The 27,343-nt window shown below is 39.1% G+C and overlaps 1 protein-coding gene across 1 annotated transcript; it reads left to right on the top strand.

Annotated features, from left to right (window-relative positions):
* Window positions 1-1,523: 1,523 nt before the first annotated feature.
* Window positions 1,524-27,019, top strand: LOC145785070 (DNA-directed RNA polymerase I subunit RPA1-like). The gene is made up of 36 exons (XM_082596774.1): window positions 1,524-1,665; window positions 1,931-2,135; window positions 2,735-2,884; window positions 3,259-3,385; window positions 3,530-3,650; window positions 4,612-4,682; window positions 5,056-5,205; window positions 5,507-5,564; window positions 5,784-5,850; window positions 6,092-6,187; window positions 6,795-6,987; window positions 7,387-7,577; window positions 8,101-8,271; window positions 8,710-8,851; window positions 9,382-9,547; window positions 9,984-10,104; window positions 10,973-11,128; window positions 11,725-11,908; window positions 12,451-12,576; window positions 12,791-12,985; window positions 13,584-13,746; window positions 14,384-14,491; window positions 14,908-15,073; window positions 18,756-18,953; window positions 19,164-19,393; window positions 19,564-19,731; window positions 19,949-20,078; window positions 20,870-21,024; window positions 21,452-21,599; window positions 21,882-21,987; window positions 22,908-22,973; window positions 23,459-23,598; window positions 24,128-24,322; window positions 24,906-25,023; window positions 25,372-25,536; window positions 26,278-27,019. Exons 1-36 carry the CDS (start codon window positions 1,577-1,579, stop codon window positions 26,385-26,387), a joined length of 5,145 nt encoding a protein of 1,714 aa, XP_082452900.1. The 5' UTR covers window positions 1,524-1,576; the 3' UTR covers window positions 26,388-27,019.
* Window positions 27,020-27,343: the final 324 nt, after the last annotated feature.

Here is a 27,343-nt window from a genome sequence, read left to right as displayed (position 1 = left end):
TCGTCACTGTCTTGGCTTCGCTGAACCCCAATTTCTATCTCTGGAGGTAGGCTATGCCGAAAGTGTCTACATCTCCAGTTTTAGAGTCCCCTCTAATGTTAAACTACGTAAACCTAAAACCATTTGGTAGTCCATCAGCCTGCAAAAAAGAAATTGTCCGACAACAAGTTTGGAGGTAGTAGGCTATAGGTAAATAATGAACCATTTTATCAAAGATTTAAATTGAAGATTGATCTTGATAATCGCGTCCAGGTGACATTTGCTGCTGCGTAGCCGCGTGGTGAGAACGTCTTTGCAACGTTCGAAAAGACATGGGTTCGACACCGCTCCAGAGCACGCGACTGTGTCTCGGCAAAGACACTAAATGGCAAGCCAAAATAAAGGGAAGAGCTGACTTGAAAATTATATGTCACTTCGCTTCTTCCTGTCGTCTGTTGTATCGCATCTGTGATGGTAGTGTATTGTATGTTATCGCAATGGGCGCAATAAATACACGATTAATATTATTATGCTGTTTTGCCAGTCGTACGAATTTAATTTTTAAATGTGGCAGCTCTGGTTTCTGTCGCTAGATGTCTGTGTCGCTATCCAATCATGCACGTTTAATTTTCGTGCTTGAATGATTGCAATGTTGCATGCAGAAGCAGAACAGTTCACTCATCACTGTGTTCACAGAATAACAGAATGTTACAGAACAGCAGAATACATGCAGCAGAGATGTACGGTTTTTAGAATTCGAAATCTACTTTCTGGTTGAAATCCAGATTATGAGCATTGTCAAATCTGACAATAAACCAACATTTAGGCTTATTAGATTTAGAAGTCACGGTTCTTGTAGTCTGAGCTCGATTGAAAATAATCTATTGCGGGTGCAACCTAATTTGTACCCTGAAAAGATGAATTAGGTTGCATCCATCTATTGCAATTGATTTTAATCAAACTTTAAAGTGTAATCTGGAAAGAAACAAACTGTTATGATATGTATAAATGTGAAAAAGTGATCAAGAGTCAAGACTTACGTACGGTAAGTCACCAAAGCTACTATCCAAATTTCAAATCAACTTTCACTGCGCTGACGAACTCCCTAAGAACGAACTCAGTTAGCTTAGATCTGCAGTTCATAATCCCTTGTGGGCATTTTCTTTAAAAAATAATACATAAGGAGTTTTAAAGTCATGTTATTTTCACTTTGTGTGGAGCGACATGTGTTTAAGAGGTTGCAGATGTTTTGCTTTTTTCAACAGGTTCTACCCTATAGCCTATACAAAAAAAGTATACATACTGTACCGGTAGTTCAATTTTCAAGTGATACTGTACATGTTTTTTTAAGCTTCATGAGTGTGAACTTTGTTTTAGTTGGTTAAAATGCAAAAATAAAACCTTTGGCAATTTTTGACTGTTTTTGGAAAAACGTATTTTATTTGTAAGGAGTACATATGCTATTTTTCAAAAAAGAGATTTTGTAACTTGTAATGACTGACATTTTTGATCATTTTAAGATAGGTATGTGTCAAGTGTTGAAACAGTGTGTTACAAGTGCACATTCAAATGACATTTAGCTTGTGGTTTGAGTTATATGACAGCAATGGCCTTAACCCACAATGAAATTCCAAACAAGACAATTTCTGCCGTTACGTTCACCTGCTACAGTGGCGATGAAATAAGGTAGGCTATGCATTCACAAAGACTTGAACTATTTCTAACTTCCTGAAGGTATATACTTTTAATTAAGATTTAGAATAGAAAAAGGTCTGATTTTTAGGAGATTTATTTTATGCTTAAAAACTTACCAAAACTTCATAAACACTGTTGTATATAGAACTTCAAATAAACTTTTCTCTGTTATACACTGACAATTTAGATCAGTATTATGGTACGGTCTTAGTGCAAGTGCAGCATTTATATGCATGTGACTTTTGTTTTTGTGCAGAACACTCAGTGAAAAGAAAGCTACAAACCCGCACAGCCTTGACTCTTTACAACATCCAACTAGTGGAGGATTGTATGATGCGGCTTATGGACCAGTATCATTCAATGATGTCTGTGCCACTTGTGGTCTAGCGGCTCGTGGTTGTCCAGGGCACTTAGGACACATTGAATTACCTCTCCCTGTATACCATCCATTATTTTTTAAGGTAACTAGGTTGTGGTTTCATATTGTTTCAATTTGTGAAGAAGGGAGCATTCTTCGTGGGTATCAGCTGGAAACAAATTCATGGTGTTATGTTTTTTTTAATTCTTATTGATTGTATCAGCAGATATGGTTTAAAAAAGCAACCGGCCTACCCAAGCTGTGTTATTGATTGTCACTAAATGCAAACACACTATTTTTTCTTACCAAACTGCTTGTTATTATGTTGAGAAAATAATGCTATTTTCTATAACTTGTTGTAGTTCTAGTCATAACTATGGCACATAAAAAGCTTGTTCTACTCTTGCAAAAGCAGTTTGCGGAATTGGTGCCGGTGCATGGTTTCTAAAAAATACCTTAAACTTGTCACAAACCTTACCTATCGTGTTTGTCAAATGTAATCTAGTGATGAAGTTTTGAAGTGAAGATTTAAATTGGATAAAGCCTTTTTTGTGTACTTTTCACTTGTTTTGTTTTTTTATTTGTGTTTTGAAAATTAGTTAATGCCATTTTTGTTACTTGTGCCTGCAAATTAATTCTTTAGTTAGAGCTACACTTTGGATTGAAGTTACATCATCTGCAAAGCGTTATATTACTTTTCAGAGCTTATACAACCTTGTCCGCGGTTCATGTCTGCAGTGCAAGCAGTTACTCATAAACAGAGAAGTGCTTCTTCTACTTTCTGTGCAGCTGGAAGCTTTGGAGAAGGGCTTAGTGCAAACAGTGTACCATTTGAAAAATGCCATGAATGAAGTGAGCATTCATACTTTTCGTAGGCATACCTCAACACACATCAGGACACCTATGCAGTATGCAGCTAAAATTAATCTTCGATGGAATTCGGCCACCGATGGAAATCGGCCACCCCCACTAGTGGGGAACAAACCGACGATGGATTATGATGATGATGGAGTAATGTTTCAACAGTTCGTAAACTCAAATGAATACTTCCACAAATGATTTCATTGCTGGTGATTCTGGTATATTTTACACTGCAAAGACATTTACGGAATAATAATACTTCTTAAAAAAAACAAAAAAACTTTTCTGTATTTTGTACTAGCGTCTTTCAGAAGCAACACAACTTCATGCTGATAGTACTAAGCATTTGATGTGTTAAATTTAAGGCAAAAGATTACCTAGCTCATGACAAAAGTGATGAAATCGTGATACTTGAGAAGATATGCAGTCGTTTGCATGACATATTGAAAGAAGATGCCATTGCAATGGAAGTCTCTCTTGGTGTTGCTGAAAGTAAACAAAGTTTATTACTTTTTATTAGTTATTACATAATTATGATGTGATTATTTTTGTATTGCATTAACTGCATTGCTGAAGTACACCGTTTTTTTTTTTAAGATTAGCATGATGTTAATATGGTTATTATATTATTTTAAGATTTGTGTAATGGAAAGCCAAGGAAAGACTGGTCAAAGCATGCTGCTGATCTTCATGATGACATCTTGTCTGAGTTCAGACACTTGCTCACAAAGTCTGTGTCAAAATGCCCTCATTGCAAGTATGTTCATCTTATCATGTTTTTTTTTTGTTTTTTTTAGAGAAACTGCATGAATGGTAACAACATCTTTGTGCATCATACTGACTGAACCTATTTTAATTAAAAATAGACAACCCAGCTGCTCTGACTTTATAAAATAATGATTTACTTTACTGTAACTATAACAATGTAACACGCATAGGACTTAGTGTTGAAATCAGGGTTGTCTGTATTTTACGCAACCCAAAAAAACTCGGGTGGTTTTTTTTTAAAAAACCCACTTAAAAAAACCCATAAAAAACCCAGAGCATCATATTTGTCCAATTTTTATAAGAAAATTGAAAAAATGAAGCAAAGTGCTACAAGGTACTTAAAACAAACTTCAAATTAGGACTTAAGGATGTGATTGTGAAGTAAATTTCCAAAGATAAATTGAAAATACAGTGGATATTTCTGTACACAAAAATCAAGTACTGCCACTTTGTAATACACTAAAACTCATTGATGCAAAAAGGCCTCATAGTTAAACAGCCCTAGTGCATTATTTTATTGAGTTATGCCAGCATGTACTGTGAGGGAGAGGCACTTCATTGGTAAAAAGTAGTATTTGAGGTGAAATAAGCATGAATCTACCTTTTTTGCATCTTTTTTAAATAAAACCCCAAAAAAAACGGGTTTTTTATAAAAAACCCAAGCGGGTTGGGGTTTTTTAAAAAAACCTGGGTTTTTCTCAACCCTGGTTGAAATTGTCATTTTTATTTAACTAATAAAAATCACGTAATTTTTAGTGTAAGTAGGATTTCAATGTTTTATGGCTTTACACTTCTAAAACAGTAGTTTTATTGTACTCCTATTGCTTTTGGTGTTTTTGGGTTCCTTTGAGCTCTGATATACACAATTGAAGTTGCAACCATAAAAATGAAATTATCAACTTGGTTTTGCTCGTGAAACTTGGTATAGGCTAACTTATGAATTGTTTTAGAGCAACAGTGCCAACTGTTCGGGAAGAACACAAAAGCAAAATCTTTTACATCAAAAAGGAGGCAAATGGAGGTTGGTATGGTGAATAATTCTTTTTCAGCCTAAATCAACAAATTGCACCAGATGAAGCCATATAAACGTACTCCTAAACCAAACCCTGTGCTGCTTTTATTAAGAATTTTTCTGCAATTTTACCGTATCATAAGCTATTGCATAAAGTTATATCATTATTTTGTTACTATCATTTCATTTCCGTTTGGTCAAAGTTACAGGTGGTCAATACTTGCCATCACCTTTATACCATTTCGTTTTTGTAGCTGCTTCTTTAAAAAAAAAACTGCCAAAACATGTGATCAATTGTGTGGTTGACTGCTGTTTTGAGTTTAAAAACCACTCATTGTCTGTGGATTAGACGTAACTAAATTTTTGATGTTTTATTGTTCAGAGCGGTCGCCAAAGTACATGACACCAACTGAAGTGCGCAATCACATTGCTGAGCTGTGGCAGAAAGAGAGTCGCATCCTATCCAAGGTGTTGGTGGCCATGACAGATGCAGAGAGACACAGCGGCACTTGCAACCAAGTTGACGGTTCAAGTAGGAAATCTTTCTTTTGTCCTGGGTTAATTTGTGTATTTTTCTTGATGTAATTGAATTCCAATTTTATTGTAAAACCATATCATTATCTACCTCACATAGACAAGAATGATCACTATTCGATTGCAGTAATATTAACATTTTGTTTTGGAATTAATGCTTTTGAGTATGTTTTCTGTTTTGATTTTGCTTTCAAACATCACAATGGTACGTTATGTGATTGTATGAAGCCTGTGTTATAAGTTTGTGACTTTTCGATGACCGGTATCAATTTGTTAAGTTTGAAAACATGCTCATGCAGATAAATCAAGAGCAGTCGATGTGTTCTTCTTGGATGTCCTTTCTGTTCCACCATCCAGGTAAGTTTTCTTGTGCAAAAAAGAAAAGTCCTTTTTACATTGATTCAACGTCGGCGAACGTGAAAAAGTTAAAATCATTAACCCGACCAACTTGTCGCAAGCAATTTTCCACCAGACAGTTTGACGTTAGTTACTATGTGGACTTATTGACTCATAGTATTAACGTGTGACTCGGTTACTGGATGCATAGTAGTTACTTCCAAACCGTTTTGTTTTCAGATTTCGTCCGATGAATGTTGTCAAAGATCAGCAATACGAGAGCACCCAAACAACCACATATGCCAAGGTTTGTGGTAGTCTAATGTTATGCGCTATCGAATCAACATTATTTTGTTCATTCGTCGATTTGTTCGGTTTTATTTGGTCATTGCCACTTGTACTTTCTCATGTTTGCCATGAATAACTTCTCTTTCAGAATCCTTAAACGAAATTAAAGCCAGCACGTTTGACATGAAACAAAATTGTTAAATTCTTTTATGAGAGTTATAAGATCTCTTTGCGTCTAATCAACGCTTGCTTGTCTGCAGATCATCGTGGATTGTTCTATCATTCGCTGCATTATGAAGAAGATAAGCGAGATGGATACTGAAGGGAATGACGAAGACGGGAGCATTACCTTATCTGTGAGTCTCTACCACCTTAATCGAGTTAAAAGCTGGCTCGCTGATTATTCGCCAAGAAAATACTAATTATTTCTTTAGTTGGTTGGCGGATGAATATATTACTATCATTTCCAAACCTGGGAATTCGTACAAAATCTTGTCCATGCTAGCAAGCATGAAAAATTTCATTTTCTCACAAAGGATTAATTCCTTCATAAAACAATTGGAGTTCTTATTTTTGACTAATACAATGTAACTTCAGCGATATTACCATTTATCACTACGCAATAATGTTACTTACCACAGTCGCTTATTGCTATTATTTTTTGAATACACTCTAATTCATTAAACTTCACAGTTACCAACTTACCAGCTATCCCACATAAAGTTTTATTGCAACCAAAACATCTTTAAGTTATTTTTTCTGAAACAATCATTAAAAGCAGCGTCTATTAGCTAGAGATGCAAAAAATAACTGTTTGAAAAAATTTACTTCGCCTTTTCAATTTTCAGCTCAAAAACCGACCACCCACTTAACAATCTCCATTTCGTGTAAAATATGACACATTTTTGCTCTTTTAAGCGACCTCGAAAGTAATGCTTTTGTTGTCATATTTGTTGTCAACAGACTCCCATATCTCATGGCAGCATGGATCTTGTAGCAAGCATGCCTGGAGCCACGCTGCCTGAGAAGCTGATGAACGCTTGGCACCGGCTGCAACAGCACGTCAGTGGTTTGTTCGACGGTGACTTGGATAGGTTGACTTCAAACAAGGAACACCGGCCCCCGGGTTTTAAGCAATTGCTGGAGAAGAAAGGGGGTAATTGTGAAATAGAAATTTTCGTGCTTTTTTGTTGTATCCATATTTACGCATTCTCCGTGCAATTGTTACTGGCCCTGATTTTGAAGATTTTGATTTTGAAACAAAAAGACTACAGATACAGTCAATGCCGTTGCATCTTTGCAGTGATGTGTGCGTTGTACTTGCTCTATCTTCATCAGGAAGTCTTGTTGGTTTTTCCAACATAAACAGACAGCGACTGATGTTCCTTTTTTTTCTTCAATGACTGGATGGGAACTTCTTTATTTTCTTCAAGTAATTACTAACTTAATCACCTCAAGACACCCAATCACACAGAAAAGGATTTCATTGCAGTAATTATCCCATCCTTGCACGTTGCTATTGCATTTGTTTGATCTTTAATTTCCGTTATTTCAGGCCTTTTCCGTCAAAACATGATGGGAAAGAGAGTGAATTACGCGGCACGTTCCGTCATATCACCCGACCCCTACATAGCGACCAACGAAATTGGGGTTCCGTTGGTATTCGCCAGCAAGCTCACCTACCCCACGCCTGTGACGCCTTGGAATGTATCGAAATTGCGCAAGGCTGTCATTAACGGGCCTTTGGTAAGTCGATCATTGCGTTGGTTGCGATAGCATAGATCTTTTTTGTATCTCAATGTGTTAGATGCTTCCAATCTGGGGTTCTTTTGGAGGTTCACAGAGGTTTTTATTTCAGGAAAAAGTACTAGCTTAGTATATTTAAGCGTAATTTTGTAAAAATTCACTTAGGCACTCTTAGAAGTTTATGCGTACTTGATGGTGTTTGAAATCGTTGCGTGTAATAAGCAAACGCGTTACTTTACGACCAAGAAGTATGAACACTAACGCCTAGTCTTAGCATTTGTAGTTATGTTGCACACTTTTGAAACAACTCATTGTTCATTTGACAAAAAAAAAATGGTAAACATAAAAAAGACGTTGCGCAACTACAATTCAGCGTCAAGCAATAACTTCACGCCACCATCTTTAGAAACCAGTTCCTCAACGCTACAAGCTTCTGGGCATTTCATAAGTGCCCAAATACTGAGCTTCAACGCGAGGTTTTTCGTTTCAGACGATAAAATGATTCAACTTGTCTTTGACCTAGGTCCACCCCGGGGCCACCCACGTCATATCGGATGGGCGGACCATTCGACTGAGCCCCACCGACGAAGCACAAAGACACGCGGTGGCCAAGCAACTTATTGCTTCCGATGACGCAGAACCCAGAAACAACAGCACTCTTCCTCTTCCTAAGCAAGTCCTGCGTCATATTCAGGTACTTGTGACTCAGTAATCTCATGCAAACACGCGTGGTTGTATAATGTATATTGCCGTTTTGTCGCTGAGTTTGCCTTTGAAGTTTGCCAATTATTCCGTTGCATCCTAATAGTTAAAGACTGGTTTTGGCACATCAAACATCACCTTTCGCTTCAATGAGACCCACTGCTCTGTACGGCATTATTACATGCTCAGTAGTGACCAAACCTACTCATTCTTAACAGCACGGTCGAAATTCCACCTTATGATAATACTGTAATTCAAGCATTTTAATAATCTACCTTGGTTTTGCTTTTTTAAATATAAACTGCTTTCTTCATTCAACAAAACATAAATTTATTTTGATTTGGCTTGTTTGTACAGACAACTTCTATGATACTTTTAAAATAGTTGAATTGCAAATACAATCTTGCTTACACCAACTCATGTTCCACAGACAGGTGACGTCATGCTCTTGAACCGTCAACCGACTCTTCACAAAGGCTCGATCATGGCTCACAAAGTACGTGTACTGCCTGGGGAGAAGACCTTGCGGCTTCACTATGCAAACTGCAAGTCTTACAACGCCGACTTTGACGGTTAGTGTGTGCTACCAGGAATATGTGTTGAAGTTTATCATAATTCTTTTATGGGAAATGATATCCCTTACAGCAAATCAACCGTTTTTACATTGTCTGCAGACGTTGAATCAATGTTAAAAACAGGTAATTTGCTCTCTGGAATGCTTCTGTTAAAGGTATTAAATTCGTTGCTTGGTAGTGACAAATATTTAGCGAAAACAACTTCTTCTGCATCGTTTGTTCTTGCAACGAGTTTCGTGCCATTACAAACTTTCTGCAAAGTGTTTCATCTTTGAGTGCTCATTGTCACCGATATTTGCAATTTCTGACTCGACGTCCCTTGTGGCATTTCACGTTTTCGGTTTCCAGCAGCGACCTTAACTTTACTCCAATGTTTGAATTGTGCCTACCCAAGGAACAAGTCAGTTTTTCATCTAAAGATGTTGAATTTCCAGATGGATTGCCGGCCTCCCTCGTCATGGGGTTTTATTTTTGTAGTATCGTGTTTGATTGACAGGTTGACGAAGTCGATTCAATTTCACTTGCAGGAGATGAAATGAACGCCCACTTTCCTCAAACTGAACTCGCCAGAGCGGAAGCCATGCACTTAATGCTAACTGATGAGCAGTACCTGAGTGCGAAGGATGGAAAACCTCTGAGCTCTCTCATACAAGATCACATGGTAGCTGGAGTCAATATGTGTCTTCGTGGGAGGTGAGAGTTAAAAATTATTTTTTTTTTCTTATGCAAAATTACTTCTTTATGGACAAGATATACTTTAGTCAACGTATGCAATTGTTGAAAACAAAATTCGACTTGCTGTTGCCATCTCGCCTCATCATCCAACTTCGGTATTATTTGCACCAGAGGAGTGGGCTATTCTTTCCTTGCAGAAATTGCCTTCACTCCGTTTCTCCATCTCATTCTGTCCAGTGTCCATCGCACCTTCCTCTGTCAGTGCGACCTTGTGTGCGTCTTCCTTAACCTGTTCTTTTCATGGTTTTTTGACACCCCCGTTTTCTCTTCACATTCACTTTCAAAACTACTACTACCTTTCGGGAAACACTTCTTCCCCCGCCCTCTTGTGCAGGTTTCATCTGGATTAAAGTAGTTTATTTGGCACAATTGTCAATTAGTTACCACACTTTAGATTTTTCCGCCGAGAAGAATACCACCTTCTACTATACAACGCACTGACGCAATTGCCTCGTAAGATCAAGCTGTTGCCGCCAACGATCATGAAACCAGTAATGCTGTGGTCTGGAAAACAGGTACGTTTTGATTATATGAACTCATCATTTAGTGGATGACATGGTCTGTGATCTGTTCAGTAGCACCACACTCGCGTTCTGATGAAGGAGCCAGGCCCCACTTGTACATGTCCGAACGAAAGCGGCCGACACCAGTTCGCAGGCGGTTAAGCCTGACCCAAGCAAGCCTAGCCGGGGACATCCCCGGTGGACGGGGATCGGCGTCGGGTATGAAGTTACAGAGCGTGGAGGTGCGGTTTTGCCTAACCCATCGGCCTCCAAACGGTGCGCATGGTCTGAGGGTTTTGGACGACGGGACTACTGAGTGGCTGATGATTGCCTGCCCTCCATTCTAGCCTGGAAAGATCTGCTCATACCCCGATGATGATCATTTAGTGGTCAGGTCAATTTAGCTGCTGCTAAGTAGCCTGCTTGCTATGAAATTGCGGTTTTAAACGTGTGTCGAAGAGATACAGCCCTTTGCCACCACAGTTTTGTTTCGGATTACTTTGGTTTCAATAAGGAATTCAACAATTAATTGACGGTTGCGTAACTGAGTGGTGAAAGCCCCACACCACGCTCGAAATAACAAGGTTCCTTGTGTGATTTTGTTTAAAGTTTATTTTCTAAGGTTTAGACTCACCATGGCAACCACATGTCAAAGAAATCAAGTTTTAGCACTTGACAAGCTAAAAAATAACTTTCGCAGCTCATGGCGCCCCCAGACAGCAAAACCCGTCATTTTTACATTGATCCATCGTCTACAAACGTGTTACTGTCTGGATCGTGTAACTTGCTCCACATGCCCTGCCAATGCAGTGAGGAGCGCTTGCAACCTCCGTCATCAGCTGTCACGCTGAGCACATTGACGGCGACTGGTTCTTTTCAGGTGATCAGCACTCTTCTGATAAACGCCATTCCCGACGGCCTTCCTTTGATCAACTTAACCGGAAAGTCTAAAATTGGTGCCAAGCACTGGCAAACCCATGTCGGCAAGCCCCCAGCCACCGCCTCAATAGAACCAGGAGATATGTGTGAATCACAGGTATTGATGATATTTTGGTTTATTCGCGGTCGGTCAACGATTTCTTTTTAAACTGTGACTTTTACGACCTATTTGTGAGTAGGCATTGTATTCTGGAATTGTACCGTACAAACAAGTAAAAAAAAGGTAAAATCACAAGGTTGCTCACAAATCATCCCTTCTTCAGTAGATGGGATCTGGCGTTTGACCCCTGCTAGCGGGGACAACGCCACGAATTCTTGTTTTTCTGCAGTGCTTTGATTTTACAGAATGCAGCAAATTTGTTAGTTTTCAAACTTTCTCCAAGAATTTGATCTAACATCAAAATAGTAGTAATTAATGAAAATGCTATTTGTTTGTGCCAATGTTTCTAGTCAGCTTTGACGTCAAATGTAGTCTACAGTAAGTACGGATCACCGTTTACCAGTTTAGCATCTGAAGCGGCTACACAATTGGTTCGTTTCAACAAATATCTGTGAAGGTCACAGATATTTGAATATATAATAAACGATCAGGCACAGTTTCTTTATCTCTTCAACAAAATAAAGCAGCTATCAAAAACGTCACATCTCACCTATGAACCAACCTTTCCAGCTGATGACAATGTGTTTGAACAGGTTGTCATCCGTCAAGGAGAGTTGTTATGCGGCATACTGGACAAGGCTCACTATGGAGCGACCGAGTTTGGCTTGGTGCACGCCACATTCGAGTTGTACGGCGGTGAGATAAGCGGCCGTCTGCTCTCCTGCCTTGCACGACTCTTCACCTTTTTTCTTCAGATCTACAAAGGGTTTACTTTAGGTACGTTGCAATTTAAACACAAGTGCTTGGAATCTTACTTTGCGCTTGTTACGGAAACACAAACGTTTATCATCAATAGTATACATGGAATACTCTGCCTTGATTTTGCTATTGCAGTAAAGGGTGTGCATTTTGTGCAATGCATGGTGGCCATTTTAAAGTTACCCACCTGATGAAACTGGTACTTTTGTAAAATTAGTAGCGTCTGGTGACGTTGAATCAATTTAAAGATGATCGATTTTGCTAGCTGGGTAGAAACACTTATGTATCGCATAGTGCATTATAAGAAATTCGACTAAACAATAAGTCGCTCAGATGTAAACCATAAGCTGCCTAAACAAAATCGTATGAAAAATCTATTGGAGTTGTACTTATATTTTAGATTTAAAAGGTAGATTTTTAATCTTATATCATCAAACTATAATATTATTCAGTCACTGCGACGATCACTTGCACCCTTGATTCAAATCAAATGTCACAAACGAGGTGTTTTTGTTTTACATCTGTGTTTTGCTATCTGACGTTACACAAACGTATTCCAGGCGTTGAAGACATCCTGGTCACCCCAGGCGCAGATGAACAACGGAGTGAAATCATTCAAGAAAACTTGGACGGGATGACGACAGTTGCGAAAACTTTAAACGTGAAGCGCAAGAACAATCCAGAAGGTGCGGCCAGTAGAGGTTTGGGCTACGGAAAAACGTAACTAACTGGAGCCAACGTTTCACTTTTAGCCTGTTCGAAGGCGTTGTGTGCCAGTTGGGACTTGTCATAAATGCTGCAGAAAAGTTGCTTAATGTTTTCTGGGTAATTTTTTTCGCAGCTTTAAAGGATGTCCAAACCGTAGAGCAACATCGCTTGCATAAATTCTCTCTTCAACAGACGTCGTTGATGCATTGTGGGATGCCCACGTCGCCACGAAGCTACCAACCAATCAGAGCGAAGATAAGCTGGCCGCAGTCGACCATGCCATGAAGAAGATCAGCAATTCAGTCAACGACCAGGTTGCGAACCACTGCACAGGAGACGGCTTGCTGAAGCCTTTCCCCGACAACAATCTACAATTAATGGTTATATGTGAGTTGAAGCAATGTTCAGTAAAAGACTTTGATATAAAGAAATTTTTTACGTTGATATTTTTTGATGTGAAGACGGCTAACTCTATCGTACTTGATGTTTTTTGCTGCTTTCTGTCAGATGTCATTTCTGGCCTTGTCTCTTCTGTTACTATTCAGCATGCTTCAGTTACTGCTTCTTAAGGCTTTAACCTGTATTTTCTTGTTTTTTGCTTTGTTGTTGACTTTTAAAAGAATGAAAGATATCTTGATTTCCATTTTTTCAACTTTTGCTTTTCTCTAGAAACAACATATGCCCATTAGTTCTGACGCTATGTGTTGCCATTGCTTGCTTACGACTTCAAACAAAGTCTATGAAATATGTGTGAGAATAGCCGAGGTTCTGCCAGAGCTTGGAAAGTGAAGTTGTCTACCCTTTTAAATTCTTTCCACAGTCAAACACTAGCATATACGGCACGTTCATGAAATCTTTGTGAGAAGTGGATAAATCTTAAATACTCACTTGCTGTTCTGTTTGTTCTAAAATATATTTTCCTTTTCTTCAAATTAAGTAAAGAAAAACATCATCAATCGTTCCAAATTGTGCATTGCTATTACAGCTGGAGCGAAAGGAGGTATGGTAAACTGCATGCAGATCTCCTGTCTTCTTGGCCAGATTGAATTGGAAGGTAGGCGACCACCTTTGATGCCATCAGGTCGCTCTGTGCCCAGTTTCAAACCGTATTGCACCTCTCTTCGATCGGGTGGCTTCATCTCGCAGAGGTCAGTGAAACGCATCTTGTTCTTGATTTATGTGTTTCATCAAAAAGACGTCGGCTGCATTGCCGAGTTGTGAGAGCCCTAGAACGACACTCGAAACCGCTTAAAAGCATGCGGCTGTGTCTTTAACAAGACACTTAAAGGCAAGCCTGAAGGTGGACACAAACATTGGCTTCCTTGCCTTCCCGTCCACTTAATCTAAATCTTCAATCACCGGGCGTAAGCCTGAATACGAAAAACAAATCTAAGAGACAAAGCGTCTTTTTCAACAAAAAATGACCTGTTTCCTCGAGTGTCAGAAGCTTCATTCATCACGCATGGCCGACCAGCGTGATTGAAAATAAACTAAAGCTTTTGTTTATAGTTGAAGAAAGACTTCACAAATCAGTTTTGTACACTCACCAGGTTCCGTACAGCAAATGCACAAAGTCATTTTGTACCCATGTATTTTTAGCATTTGTTGTACTCAAAGTTAGTTGTAATTTTATAAGGCAGTTTTTTGCAAAATAGCTTTAAGTTTGTATCTCTTCCATCTCTTCCCATACAATAGTCCAAAACTATCCGTACTAGTCGTTGTTCACTGTTCCATACCGACTCGATAATTTGCAACCAAATTCTCATCCAACCCTAATTATCTCAGGTTTCTGACCGGCATCCGACCCCAGGAATACTTCCACCATTGCATGGCTGGGAGGGAAGGCCTGGTTGACACCGCGGTGAAGACCAGTAGGTCGGGATACTTGCAGAGGTGCGTCTCATTGCTGTTTTCATATTCTACGATTTAGTTGGTTTAATGTTCCACGATGTGAATCGATACGTTGTCTATCCCAGACAGCAAAATTCGTCATTGTTACACTGATTCAACGTCTGTAGACGTCTCAAAGCTTGTTTTGGTAGTGCTTCAACATCAATCACAAATGTACGATCCATTTTGCTAGTTGGCTAGCAACTGGTTGATTGGTCGTACTCGTATGTGCACAGTGCAGACCAGTGGCACACTCGATTTCGCTTCTCCCCACACTTAACCGGATTGTTTTCGGTTTTCCAAAATCCAATCTAATTTAATGTAAAATTCCCGCTTTAAATCACCATCTGCTCATTCGGACCAGCTTGGTTTCAGCTCATTACACTCAGACAGGTTTTAAGAGACACTCCATTTCACAGGTCTTTGATAAAGCACCTCGAAGGACTTCTCCTATCCTACGATATGACGGTGCGTGACAGCGACGGTGGGGTGCTGCAGTTCATGTACGGCGAGGATGGCATTGACGTCACGAAGTCTGCTTACCTCCAGCAGAAACAATGCAAGTTTGCCGTCGACAACTTTGAAGTAAGTTGTTCTATCTGTTCTGCTTCGAAAAGCGGCAGACCAATTGTTATGTCGTCACGAAAGGGACAAAGCTTTTCTGCAGCAAACTACCCAGACTGTCTGGGTAGAAGCCTGTTGAGTGTTGATACCTTGAAGTAGTAGGGACTTGTGCTGTGTTACTTGAGGCATTTATGTGTCGTTTCTTACACTGATCGCTGGATTTTACGGCGTAAAGTAAAAAATAATGATTGATAAATTAAGGTTGATGATCTATTTAACCCTTTGCTTTTCAACGTTTTTTTGGAAGTTAACTGCTCAAGGGGGGGCCGTTTTTGGATCAAATTCAATCAGCTGTTACGTGTTATCCGCTGATGCTATTTCAACAGAAGTTGCACTGGTGTGAAAGCAAATCATTTGTCTATAAGTTTGAAAACTCATTATTTTAAAATTTTATATGTTAAACTTGATATTTCAATTTTTGCAAAGGTACCCAAAAACGACAATTTTGATTTAACTTGCCGCCTTTAATTAACCGTGCTAATCCGATTTCATGCAAACTTCTAAATAACAAAGAGCTCGATCGAACGCACGAAGTGTGTGTGCGGTGTGCCGAATCATTGCATTGATTAGAATTTACGACTTGCGAGCAAATCTTATTGTAAGCTACTCACTGATTCTAAAATAGTTACAATCAGAGTAATAGTGTTACACGAATTTGAAAAAAACAAAACTGCGTTTGTTGTCTTACATTTTTATCCTAAACTAATGCATTCCGAAACTCATGGCTAGCTTCTAGTTTTATGGAACCAAATTTCTCATAAGTAACACCTTAGCCTGCTTGAATAGCTGTTTACATCTTCGTTTGTGTATTTTAGGTCTACAATTGTGTTTGTAGTATGAATATTTTTAGTAGAGAGAAGACAATTGAACAAGTTGTTGAAATAATCTGGAATTTCTAAGTTCAAATTAGGTGCTTTTGAAATTGTGGATTTGTGTCAAGTCGCATCACAAATATCATGCAGGCCACATCATAAGTCATTTCGCTTACGGGTGTTTATAAACATGACTCATAAATTACATCCACAAAAAATACAGCATTTACATCAACAAAGCTAAGTTCGAAGCTCACTTTTTATTGAAGATTGTGTCAATCAATTTGAAAATACATTTTTAGTCAGCCAGTGTCGAAATAATGCAACAGCGAATTGAGGAACATGCGTAAACAAAGGAAATGTGAAATAACCCACAGTCAGCAAATCTACATAAATTTAACGTTTACAAATGTTGAATCAATGTAAAAGGACTGGATTGCTGACTGGGTCCTTATTGTTTGAAGCACTAAAAATACGCGTAAAAGCGACAACGTCAGCAAGGCAGTGATTATGTTTCTGGCCAAAAAAAAAATAACGTTTGACTTCAAAGAGAAAAATGATTATAACGAAGCTTCAAAGTTTGTCGTAAAACATTTTACTGAGATACAATAAACATAATCATTCTGTGCCAGATTGTGAGAAGACTTCCTAGATTATTTCCAACCATTTGCATGATTGCAAATTATTTTCTATAACTTTACATTGCTAAAAAATGGATTCTTTGTTGAAACAACGTGGCTACAATTCTATAAAAACTTTTTAGGCCTACTACATTGAAGTAATGAAATTTTTTTTGTGATTTTGCTGATGACGTTTTACAATATCCGAGAAGTAAAAAATAATAATAATGAACTATTTTACAAAACCGTGGTTTGCAAGTGCTTCACAAAAAATTGTTGGGGGAAAATTTACTATTAGACGTAAAACGTTTGTAAAAGAAAATTGTCGGTTTACGTATTTATAATGTTTATTGCGCTGTTATCGAATTATAAACTGCCTGTAGGCTATTGTCTACCTTTGTGGTTGCCGGCCAGCTTAGAGCAGCATGCAAACTAAGCGTTTATGGTATTTGCATCGTGTTATGATTCTCGAAAATTTCCCACAAGGTCTTTATTTTTATCGTGATATTTTGTGCCTCTTCTGTCCTAAACTTGAAGTTATTGTGCAGCACTATCCACATCGATTTTTAGACTCAGTCTTCATTGAAAATCTTTTGTGTGGTGCATCATTTCAAGTAGTGTCTTCCCCTAAACTGTTCCACAAATCGCCCAGAACCAGGTTGTTTATTATGTATCTTACAGCAGTTGAGAGCCCGTTATTGTATGTGTGGAATTATTACTGTAGATGTCTGACTAAATTCATGCCAAAGTCGAGCAAATTCTGCTTTCGGGATCCTTGCCGTTATTTACTGTATTTTGTGTTGATAAGTTTAGGCAGCATTTTTCCAAGATAAATGAAGACATCGGTATTGTTCGTCACTTAGATTTAGTTTTCTCAGCATTATTTATTCATTCTTTGATCCACTAGTTTGTCCCACTTTTGGTATAATCGGATCGTTTATAAATGGCGGGTCTTCACAATAGCCGGCCTCTTATACATTGGCGCAACGTATTCAGATGTTGAATCAATGATGAAGAAAGCTGATTTGTTGTTTGTCTTATGTGACGCCTAAATTTATGCCTCGTTTACAGTACAAAATATTTTGTAATGTACATTGTGTACATTGTACATTTTGTTTGTAGGCCTACATTACAAAATATTTTGTAATGTAGATGAGGCATTTTCATCTTTATTTTGCGCTCTTTGGAACAAAACACAGTGCACTGTGAAACAAAAATACAGGACATAACAACAAGTAGGCGACATAAAGCAGTGAAGGGACGCCATCGAGTTAGCTGCTACGTGTAAATGGAGCCTATCTCATAATTTTGAGTGTATCTCACAATTACTGTTTGCAAAAACGCTATTTCTCCGGCTTCTCCCAAAAGCATTTGCAGTGATACATTTCCTCAATTGCAAGTTTTGTCAATGAGAGCATTTCCATAGAACGTTTATTTCGAAACCAGGTTTTCGTGTCTTTATCCAAGAGAAGATTTCTTATTGTAACGTTTTTTATTCGTCAATGAATATTATCTGCTTGAAACAACTGTTTTGAATAGTTTGTGGCCTCCATAGCCTACTATTTTGATCGTGGATTGCTATTCTTCTTTGTAGAGCTGATAACGCAAAAAAGCTTGCTATTATTGTTTCTAATTAACAGCTTTGCGATCACTGGCTTTTCTTTGTAGCATAAGAAATAACGCGCTTTGTATTATTGAGGTCAAACCAAACAAAAGAAAGCAAGAGGACGTTTCTCTCTGCTCGCGCATATCGATGCACGAAGCAATTATGAGCTTATGGCTTGTCATCGCAATGTAATCCATTTCACGCTTTCCTGGAAGTTAGCTAGAAACAGCAAAAATTCACCAAAATCTTGAATTTACAAGAAAACTACACAACTTTTAGCATCAAATTTAATATCATCAGATCCGCCTGGCAATTTTAGGAAAAGTCAAGAAAAACCAAGTGCATGGCGTTACTGTGCTTCAAATAATTAAAGGAAATATGAGGGGGGGGCCAAATCTGGCCTCCCTTTGAGGAGCAAAGTGTTAAAAAAAATTATCTATTTAAGAGCAAGGACTGGAACTCACCCCTTGATCTAGTGTTTATGGGTTCGATACCTTATTAAACCACATCAAAGACTTACAAATGAGGCCAGCTGTTTTCGTGCTTGTACCTGGTTTAACTTTACAGCGGTGGAAGCATCACGTGACTATAATCTCTCCTCCCAGGCCATCAAGAGACAACTTCCTTCCATGGATACCGTGGAGTCCGTGTTCGATACTTCGTCGGCGCGACGCAAGTGGAAAAAGTACAATAAACTGAAGAAGAAACGAGACCGCTACATCCGAAGGGGCGGAGCTGACAGACCCAGGAATTCCGCCTTTCTCGAGTTTGAAAAGTCTTCCGATGACAACGAAACATCGCAGGTAGGCTTCTTTTAAGTTGGGTGTGATCACGAGTTGTGCCTTCATCTTTGTCAAATAGTTCCATAGCCTACCAAATGAGGGTAACAACTTGTGGTCTAATCCCATTCTTTCAAGTCGATCTTGTCTAGCACTCGCTTCCTTACTTTTTTCTACGTCCAATTATTCAAATCAACTACGCTTTTAATGCAGAGTGACGTTTTTTTTTGTTAGATTATTGACGAATGGAGAAAGTTGTCGAAAGAAGAACAGGCTGAGTATTCAGCGAAGGTTCGAAAATATTATTTGCCCGATCCAGTCATTTCTCATCTTCGACCCGACTTGTACTTCGGCTCGACATCGGAGCATTTTCACGACGAAATGCGGCAATATCTTCATCGAAACCCCGCGAAATTAAGCGCCGACGACGATGTCACGATCAAAGGTTTACCATCGCTGAAAGGGTGAGAAATGCAATGACGATGTCTGCTTTTCAATTTCTGGGTCGCAAATATTAAAATTTTAAATCGATAAAATGTTAAGATCGCGTTGTGCGCTTTTCAATTTTTTCTGATGCACTTTCTACAAACATTTGTATTCCCTATAACATGTCGTTACTTTGTTTTCACTTCAGGTTAGAAGACTTGCTTTCTTTGCGCTACCAGAAAGCGTTGTGTCAACCCGGAGAAGGGGTGGGCCTTCTAGCCGCGCAGAGCATCGGTGAGCCATCCACCCAGATGACACTCAACACATTCCATTTTGCCGGGAGGGGAGAAATGAACGTGACGCTTGGTATCCCCAGGTATGGCTCGGGAATCGTGTTGTTCAGTATCAACACAAACTAAGTCAACACGTCTACAGACGTTGAATCAGTGTAAAAAAAACGATTGATTTGCTGTCTGGGTATGGATATTTTTAACTCGAAAAAATTGCCATATTTTCTTGACTATAAAAGACAACTTTTGTTGTCTGGGTAGTTGCGATGTCCCACACAATCAATCTTCTCTTCCACTCTTCAGATTGCGCGAGATTCTGATGGTTGCGAGCAAACAGATCAAGACTCCTCAGGTGACTGTTCCTGTACTTGACGGGATGATCAAGAGGGCGAGGCGGCTATGCAAGGAACTGACAAAGGTTCTACTAAGTCAGGTAGCTATTTTTTCATCCGTTTACATTCAATCGACTTCATCTTTTGATACTTCTTGTCGCATTTCTTCATGTTTGCGCTTTCGTCTTGTGAAGGCAAACGCATCTTTGTGTTTGTTGGATGAGTAATTTAACTAATTTCTTATTTTAGTGTTTCTCTGACTCCATTGTGGCATTAAAGATCTATGTTTTTTTAAACTTTACTTCAAAACACAACGCGCATCAGCGCCAACCTCACTGGTGCATTTACAATGCTTGCTGTTTCGTCGTGTAGCCGTCTGCATCTGTACTGCTTCACAACCATCCAAAACAACTACAACATGAAAATGTTACTCCCCTTAATAGTCAGACGTTAGCACTGCACGGTGCTCTTCCTACTCAAGGCAGACTCATCGTTGGCCAATCAGCATTGCCGTTCACCACACAAAGCCATCAAGACTACCCATGATAAATATACGCATAATAAAATATGGACACATTTTGGCAGTAGACTGTGAAAAATAAAGTGACACATAACTCCAGTAAGCAAGTCAATCATAATTTACATTGATTCAACGTTTTCAGACGGTAAATCAATATAAATAAGGGCTGGTTTGCTGGCTGTATCGGCCTCTGGGCCTCATCAGGACCGCCCCTAGTTTGACTACGTCGTTGTTAACCGTTGCTTTTAGCAGTTAATTTATGTTTTTTTTAAAGAAAACACAGAAACTATGGTGGATAGTAACGGAGTCCGTGTAAGCTGAAACAGCTTCTGTTATTGCATCTGCATCATATGTACGTATCCCTCCAACTAGGTCCTCCACAAGTTCACCCTGGAGGAGACTTTGGTCGTGGAGCAACAGAGCAGGCATCGACGATGTGTCCTCAGCATTTCCATCCTCCCGGAGCAACAATTTCAAAAGGACATGGCGCTCTCTCGCGCCGATGTGTTACGTCACATTGAAAGAAGGTAAGGAGAAAATCAACCAACTTTAAATCTTGTAATTGGCAACGTTCAAAACATAATGCACAAACCGACAAGCATGCTGTGATTGAACCTTCACTGACGTTTGTTAGCGATACACCGCGCTGGTGATTCTTCAAACACTTTTTGTTTTCTGTTTTCCCCAGTGTATTCAACTGAATGCAATTGTAAATTTCATTTTTTATAAACTTTTATTAATTGTTTTTTAGGTTCAAGCATTTTCCTCATATGTTGTTAAACTTCAATTGAGTACACCCCTATAGAACTTAATTGTACTTTTCTTTCTCTCAGAAGCCTGAGAAGAACTGATTTTGTGTTGTTTGATAAGCCGGACTGATGAGTCCCACACTTGGACTGCGCAAGTTACGGAGAAGTTCTTAGCAGAGTTTTAACTTTGTTTTCTCTCTATTAGGTTCATCAGCCAACTCATCAAGTCGATTGCTGGGAAGTTGAAGAAACGAGAGACTGACGTTTTGATTCAAGGGGAGAAAAAAGATACAAAGAAAAGAGAAACCAAAGAGAAAGACGTGTCCGAAGAAAATGAAGCATCTCTCGAAGTGGTAAGTGTGAGCCCACAATAAAACGAGCAAATATTTATTTTACATCGTTTCAACATCACCAAACAGCTTCGTACCCCCGCACCCTCTTCCGATAATGAAAAAAAAATACCCCAGGCTCCTTGGCTCAAATCTTGCCATGACCAGTTGAGCTCAGCAATGAGAGTTGCAGGTAGATTTCGACGCTAAACTACATGTTGGACTTCGAACGTTGTTGGAAGTGACAAGAAACTGATTTTATTAGCTCAGACGTGCCCATCTTATTGATGATGCTGTTTACTCCAGGAGATGAATTATGAAGAAGAGGAGGAAGAAGTTCGAGTCCAGGAAGATGCTGAGGAGGAGAAGGATGATGATGATGACGAGATGGAATATGAAGGCAATGAAGAAGGTGGGATCAATATTGAGATTTTGAAGCCGTCACTTCCCAGTTGGAAAATCAGTCCCTTTTACATTGATCTGACTTATGCAGACGTTGAATCAATGCAAAAAGAGATTGTTTTTTGGCTTTGTAGGTTGAAACAAATGATAAAATTCCCGCTAGTTTGCAGTTTAGGAGCTTGCAATGAACAAACAAGTAAACTGAAACATTTTGGCCACATAAATCGCAATAATTCTATTCAAAGACAGTTACTAGAAGGAAAAATGAATGAAAAACGAAATAGGGGCAGAGCATCAAGAAAATTTGAACTAATGATATCAAAGACTGGTCAGGACTTGATTACAAAACTACAAAGCAGTAGAAAAATCTCACAACAGAGAAATTTGGCTCCTCATTGCCTCCAACCCTCGACGAGAGGAAGGAACTTAATGATGATGATGAACTGGCAATGATCACGTTTCAATCGTCGTTGCTTCGTCAGTATCTTCATCCACCAAGCTCAAAGCTCATACCTCCCAAATCCGCATTTTAGCAGTCTGACGATAGCCATTGCGCTAGCTTATCTCTCAGTTGCAATCGAAATTCAAAATTCAGATTGTTGTCGGAAAGCAATGTCTTCGAATACAGCCACTTTTCTGGCTTTGTCAGCCGAGTTGCAATCGCTTATCAAAAAATTGACTTTATTTTATACAAAACTGGACTGTTTTGGTTATTTGTAAAAAAAATAAAGCTGTAACAACACGATCTATTTCTATTCGAAATGTCGCTGTTTTTGAGATGAAATTGCGTCAAAATGACAGAAAATAATTAGAAACTCACGCAACAACGAACACCGCAACCTGCACGTGCCATATAGTTCGTATATTTGCTTAACCAAGCACGAGTCTAAAGTTAGCCCGGCACCGAAGTAACGATTCTACCGCACGCAGACGTCAACGACGATGCAGAAATGGTTGAAGAAAATTCACAGGCCGTGATGGAAGAAGATGACAACGGTATGACGTTGTGTCTGTGATTTTCGTGTTGCTGTATTGTAAGTAATTACTTTCATATACCTAGAGGGCAAAAATGACGGATTTCTCTGTTTGAGACATGTTCTCAGCCGCAAGGCATTGAATCTTTGAGATAAAGCAGGGCTGTGGAGTATGGCGACAAATGTATCAACTCCGACTTCGGACACGCCAGAATTCCTCCAGAATGATATTTCCGTATCTTTCCGTTTTGCTAACGGTGCTGCACTCTTTAAATTTTGTGTGTAAAGTTACAATTTCATTATTTTGCATCGTTTCAATGTACTAGCAGGCTTTTCTCTTTCGTACACGCGTGCCTGCTTCTGCAAATTATTATTAAAACTTTGAAATTTATGATTTATTTTGAAAGAGAAGGTTTTGTTTTTACGTTTAATTAACGTTAGACTACGGCAAGTCGTTAAATCAGTTTTTCCATGAGCTTGTTTCAATTTCCCGACGTCCTTCTTCAGACAACTCCCAAGAAATGGTAAACAATGTTCCATACCCCGACGAAGTGAAGCCCCGCTTGCTGGCAGTACAGAGCCTTCGCTCAGGTGACGTCTTTGTTGAAGACTACAAGTTTGACGTCACAGCGAATGGATGGTGCAAGGCAAGTTGGATCAATTGTGTAGCGATAATACCAAGACATCAAAATCCGTCGTTTTTACATTGATTCAACGTCTGCGGTTGTTGAATCAATGTAAAAATGATAGATTTTGCTATCTGGTATATACCGAAGCCTTGAATGCCTTGACTTCACCCAGCTCATAAAAGTGGTTATGTTCACATCCTTCCAACGTATTTTTACGTTTGAAGACGTTGAAACGATGTGAAAATATTAACTTTAGCTTAATGTGTAGTAGATGCGTTGCTTTTGATACTCACCTGGAAGCTTGCAAAGCTACAGCGTGTTTAACCCTTGTGCTACGTCACGCATACAACCACAGGTTAAAACAGTTTCAATGACGTTTTACAACTAATCAAGAATACTCTCCCATTTCTGCTAGTGCGGGTTTTTTTGCCCAAACAACGATGCCTTGACTTGTACGTGACAGCTCTAAAGTTTCCAGGCTAATTTCTAAAAACCTTATTTAAAAAAAGATAGCGCTACAATCATAACTTTTTCTTATCTTGATTAGATAACTTTGCTGATGCCGCTCTTATCCGTTAACATCGATCTTGCGTCACTCGTGCGTGAGTGTGCGTCAGTTAGCGCCGTACGCAAAGTTCCAGGTCTTGTGCGTAGCATACTGGTACCAGCGCAAGGCGAACAAGGGGTCATGAATCTGGTCACGGAAGGAATTAACTTTTATAAAATGTTTGAAAACGAAGACGTAAGTACTAATGCCTACAGCAGACTGTTGGTTTTCAAGACATTCCTTTTTGATTTCTTACCATAAGAAAACTGTACTTTGAAAAGTAACCTACTTATGTCAATTGTTTGTACATTCCCACTATTGTGTGAAGTCAAACTTGACAATCTAATCTAAATTAAGCATTATGCTGAATAAGCAAATCAAAAGTTGCATAACTGCTTGGCGACACTAAATGATCTAAATACGGAGTAAGCAAAATCTCCATAGAAGGCAAAGTCAACGGAAATAGAAAACGTGGCAGACAACATCCAGGCATGAACCGAACTTAACTTGACACTACTAAGCGAGCGTGTTCGAAACTGTGGCTCATGGAAACAGATGACTCAGGTTGATGCGCAATCTGCTGCAAGCGAAGAAGACGACTGATGATGAAGCATCGTCTTACCATCACGTGATCATTCTACCATCACGTGATCGTCTTACCATCACGTGATTCATGTATCATTTCTTCCCACATCTTGTGCAATACTTGATGTTGCTTCACAGCATCGTTGACTTGCTGATGATCTCAGTTCACAATATTGCGCCTTGTTTCTAACAGAGCCTGGATGTGAACCGGCTGTACTGCAACTGCGTCCACTCTGTGGCGCGGATGTACGGCATTGAAGCAGCGAGATGTGTGGTGGTCAAGGAGATTGCCAACGTCTTTGCCGTGTACGGTGAGTGGAACAGTTTATCACTGATTCATTTCACGTGTTTTAATGAAGAAACTAGGTTATAGCTTTGCCATTTAAAGATTTTTTTCCAATATATTACTTTCAAATCTTAATTAAAACGTCACATAAAGCAAAGAAGCATTTTTAGCATTTTTTTAAGTTCTTTGGTACCATCAACAACTTTGTCAAGTTTTAATCGTATGGCTTTAATTTTAATTATATAATCAACAATTAAACCGTTTCCACCGAGCAAAAGTTGCTCTTTTTACATCGTTTCAACGCTGTCAAAAGGCAATGATTGTCAGCTGGATATCTCTTGGCAATTAAACTGAAATCCTGACCATTCAAAAGGCATTCAAGTCGATCGGCGCCACTTGACAATGATAGCCGACTACATGTGCTACGAAGGCACGTACAAGCCTTTCAACAGGGCTGCCATCCGTTCCTGTGTGTCACCGCTTCAACAGATGACATTCGAAACTACTGTCCAATTTTTGAATCACGCAGCGCTGCATGGTGAGTTAGTGCATGGACTCCATTTTTTTATTGGCCCGGTGCGCTGTGCTTGATCTGATCGTTTATTTGCGTTTTACTTATAATTTGTTTATACGTTTTCGAAAATTGGGTGACTCTCTTGTACCATCAGCAAACGAAAGCCAACAATAATGCTGCGTTTATCACGTCACTTGAAAAAAACTCAAACGAAAAACTGTTTCATGTTGCACCAAATCAAGCATTGCTTGAGAATACATTACGTAGCAATACTAATAAAGGCACTTCACGTGATGATAGAACATCTGTGTTCATGCCACATACAGTAGATAAGAGTGCGAGATAATGTGTAGCCGAAAACGTTCGCCATGTTTTAATTTTATTTTTCTTTTGGGACACGACAAATGCCAAATTGCAAAAATGTATAGGTTAAATACAGCAATGCATCTTGCACCTACCGCTGCTTTAAAGTTGCAGCTTTCTGGTTTCGGTCTTTAGTTCAACCTACAGCGATTGCAAGGTTTAGAAAGCTCTTTGTGTATGTTAATTTTATTAAAACCAACTCAGTTTTGTGAATTAATGTAACTAAAACAATATTGTCTTAAAAGCAGATGGAAAGATGTGTGTTGTAAGCCAAAACATTGGCTCTCATATCTTCAATCTATACTTTTAACTTCTGTTGTTACATATTAATAGTTACTGCTGCTGTAATACTTCTAGCGGACATTATGGAGCCCTGGGATTGACCATGATCTATTTATTCAGGACTTCCAGATGATTTGAAGTCCCCATCATCGCGCATCGTCACTGGGCAAGTTGTCAATTGTGGCACTGGGAACTTCTCCTTGGTCTTTCCAGTTGCCGATTTCGCATAAACTGCCAGTCCAGTCTTTTTGGAATTCGTCCGATTGCTGTCGCCCGTTGAAGATTCAAAATGAAATCTGGCGACATTTTGAAATGTGGAAATTCCCAAACAACCAAAATCCGTCATTGTTTACATTGATGCAACGTCTGCAGACGTTGAATCAATGTAAAAATGACGAATCTTGTTGTCTGGGTTGTCTCACGAGTTGTTATGGTGCTACTTCCAGATAAGAAAACTGTTGCTGCTTTTTAGTTACCTTTTTCCAACAAAGGTTGACACGGTAGGCTAATGCCTCCTTATACGGCATGCAAAAAATCACCTGTTTACATCGTCTCCACGTCTGGCAACGTTAAGACGATGTAAAAAAGGGCAATGTTTGCTAGCTTGGTATTGACTTGGGTCGCTGCTTTTTTAGCTGTTTTTCTACTTTAAGTATGTTGTTTTTACGTTGTCAGATGCTGCAATGTTGCCATTTAGAACGAGATCATAAAACATCAGTTAAAGATTTCATGTCATTGAAATCATGCCAACAATCATAAGCCGGTTACATCGAATTCGCAAACTGATAAGCAAACTGCCTCTTTTGTGCGCAGCAATCTTGTTCTTAGCGATTTTTTCAATTAAACTTCGCTCGAAATAAAAGACGCGTAAAGCAGCACCAGAAAGCTTTCATCAGGTTGGAAGTTTGTCGCTCTGTCCGAAGGTTGGGCGTTCAGTCTAACTCGATAGCCAAATTGATTAAACCCCAGATAGCACAATCCAACATTTTTACATTAATTCAATGTCTGCAAACGTTGAATTTTGCTCTCTAGGCCGCCCGAATTTGTGCAGAAAAATCAAGCTGGTTCTACTCTCCGGGTGTGCGCTTGAGCAACGCATTTGAAGGACTGCGCTCCATTCAGCGGCACCTAATGGATGGAATAACCCTGACGACAGAAATTCGTGTTGGTCTGTGATAAGCCACAA

Source organism: Aplidium turbinatum, chromosome 16 (assembly GCF_918807975.1).
Source record: "Aplidium turbinatum chromosome 16, kaAplTurb1.1, whole genome shotgun sequence".
In the NCBI taxonomy this organism is placed as follows: domain Eukaryota; kingdom Metazoa; phylum Chordata; class Ascidiacea; order Aplousobranchia; family Polyclinidae; genus Aplidium; species Aplidium turbinatum.
Note: the sequence above shows the minus strand (reverse complement) of the source record. Positions and strands in the feature narration are given on the sequence as shown.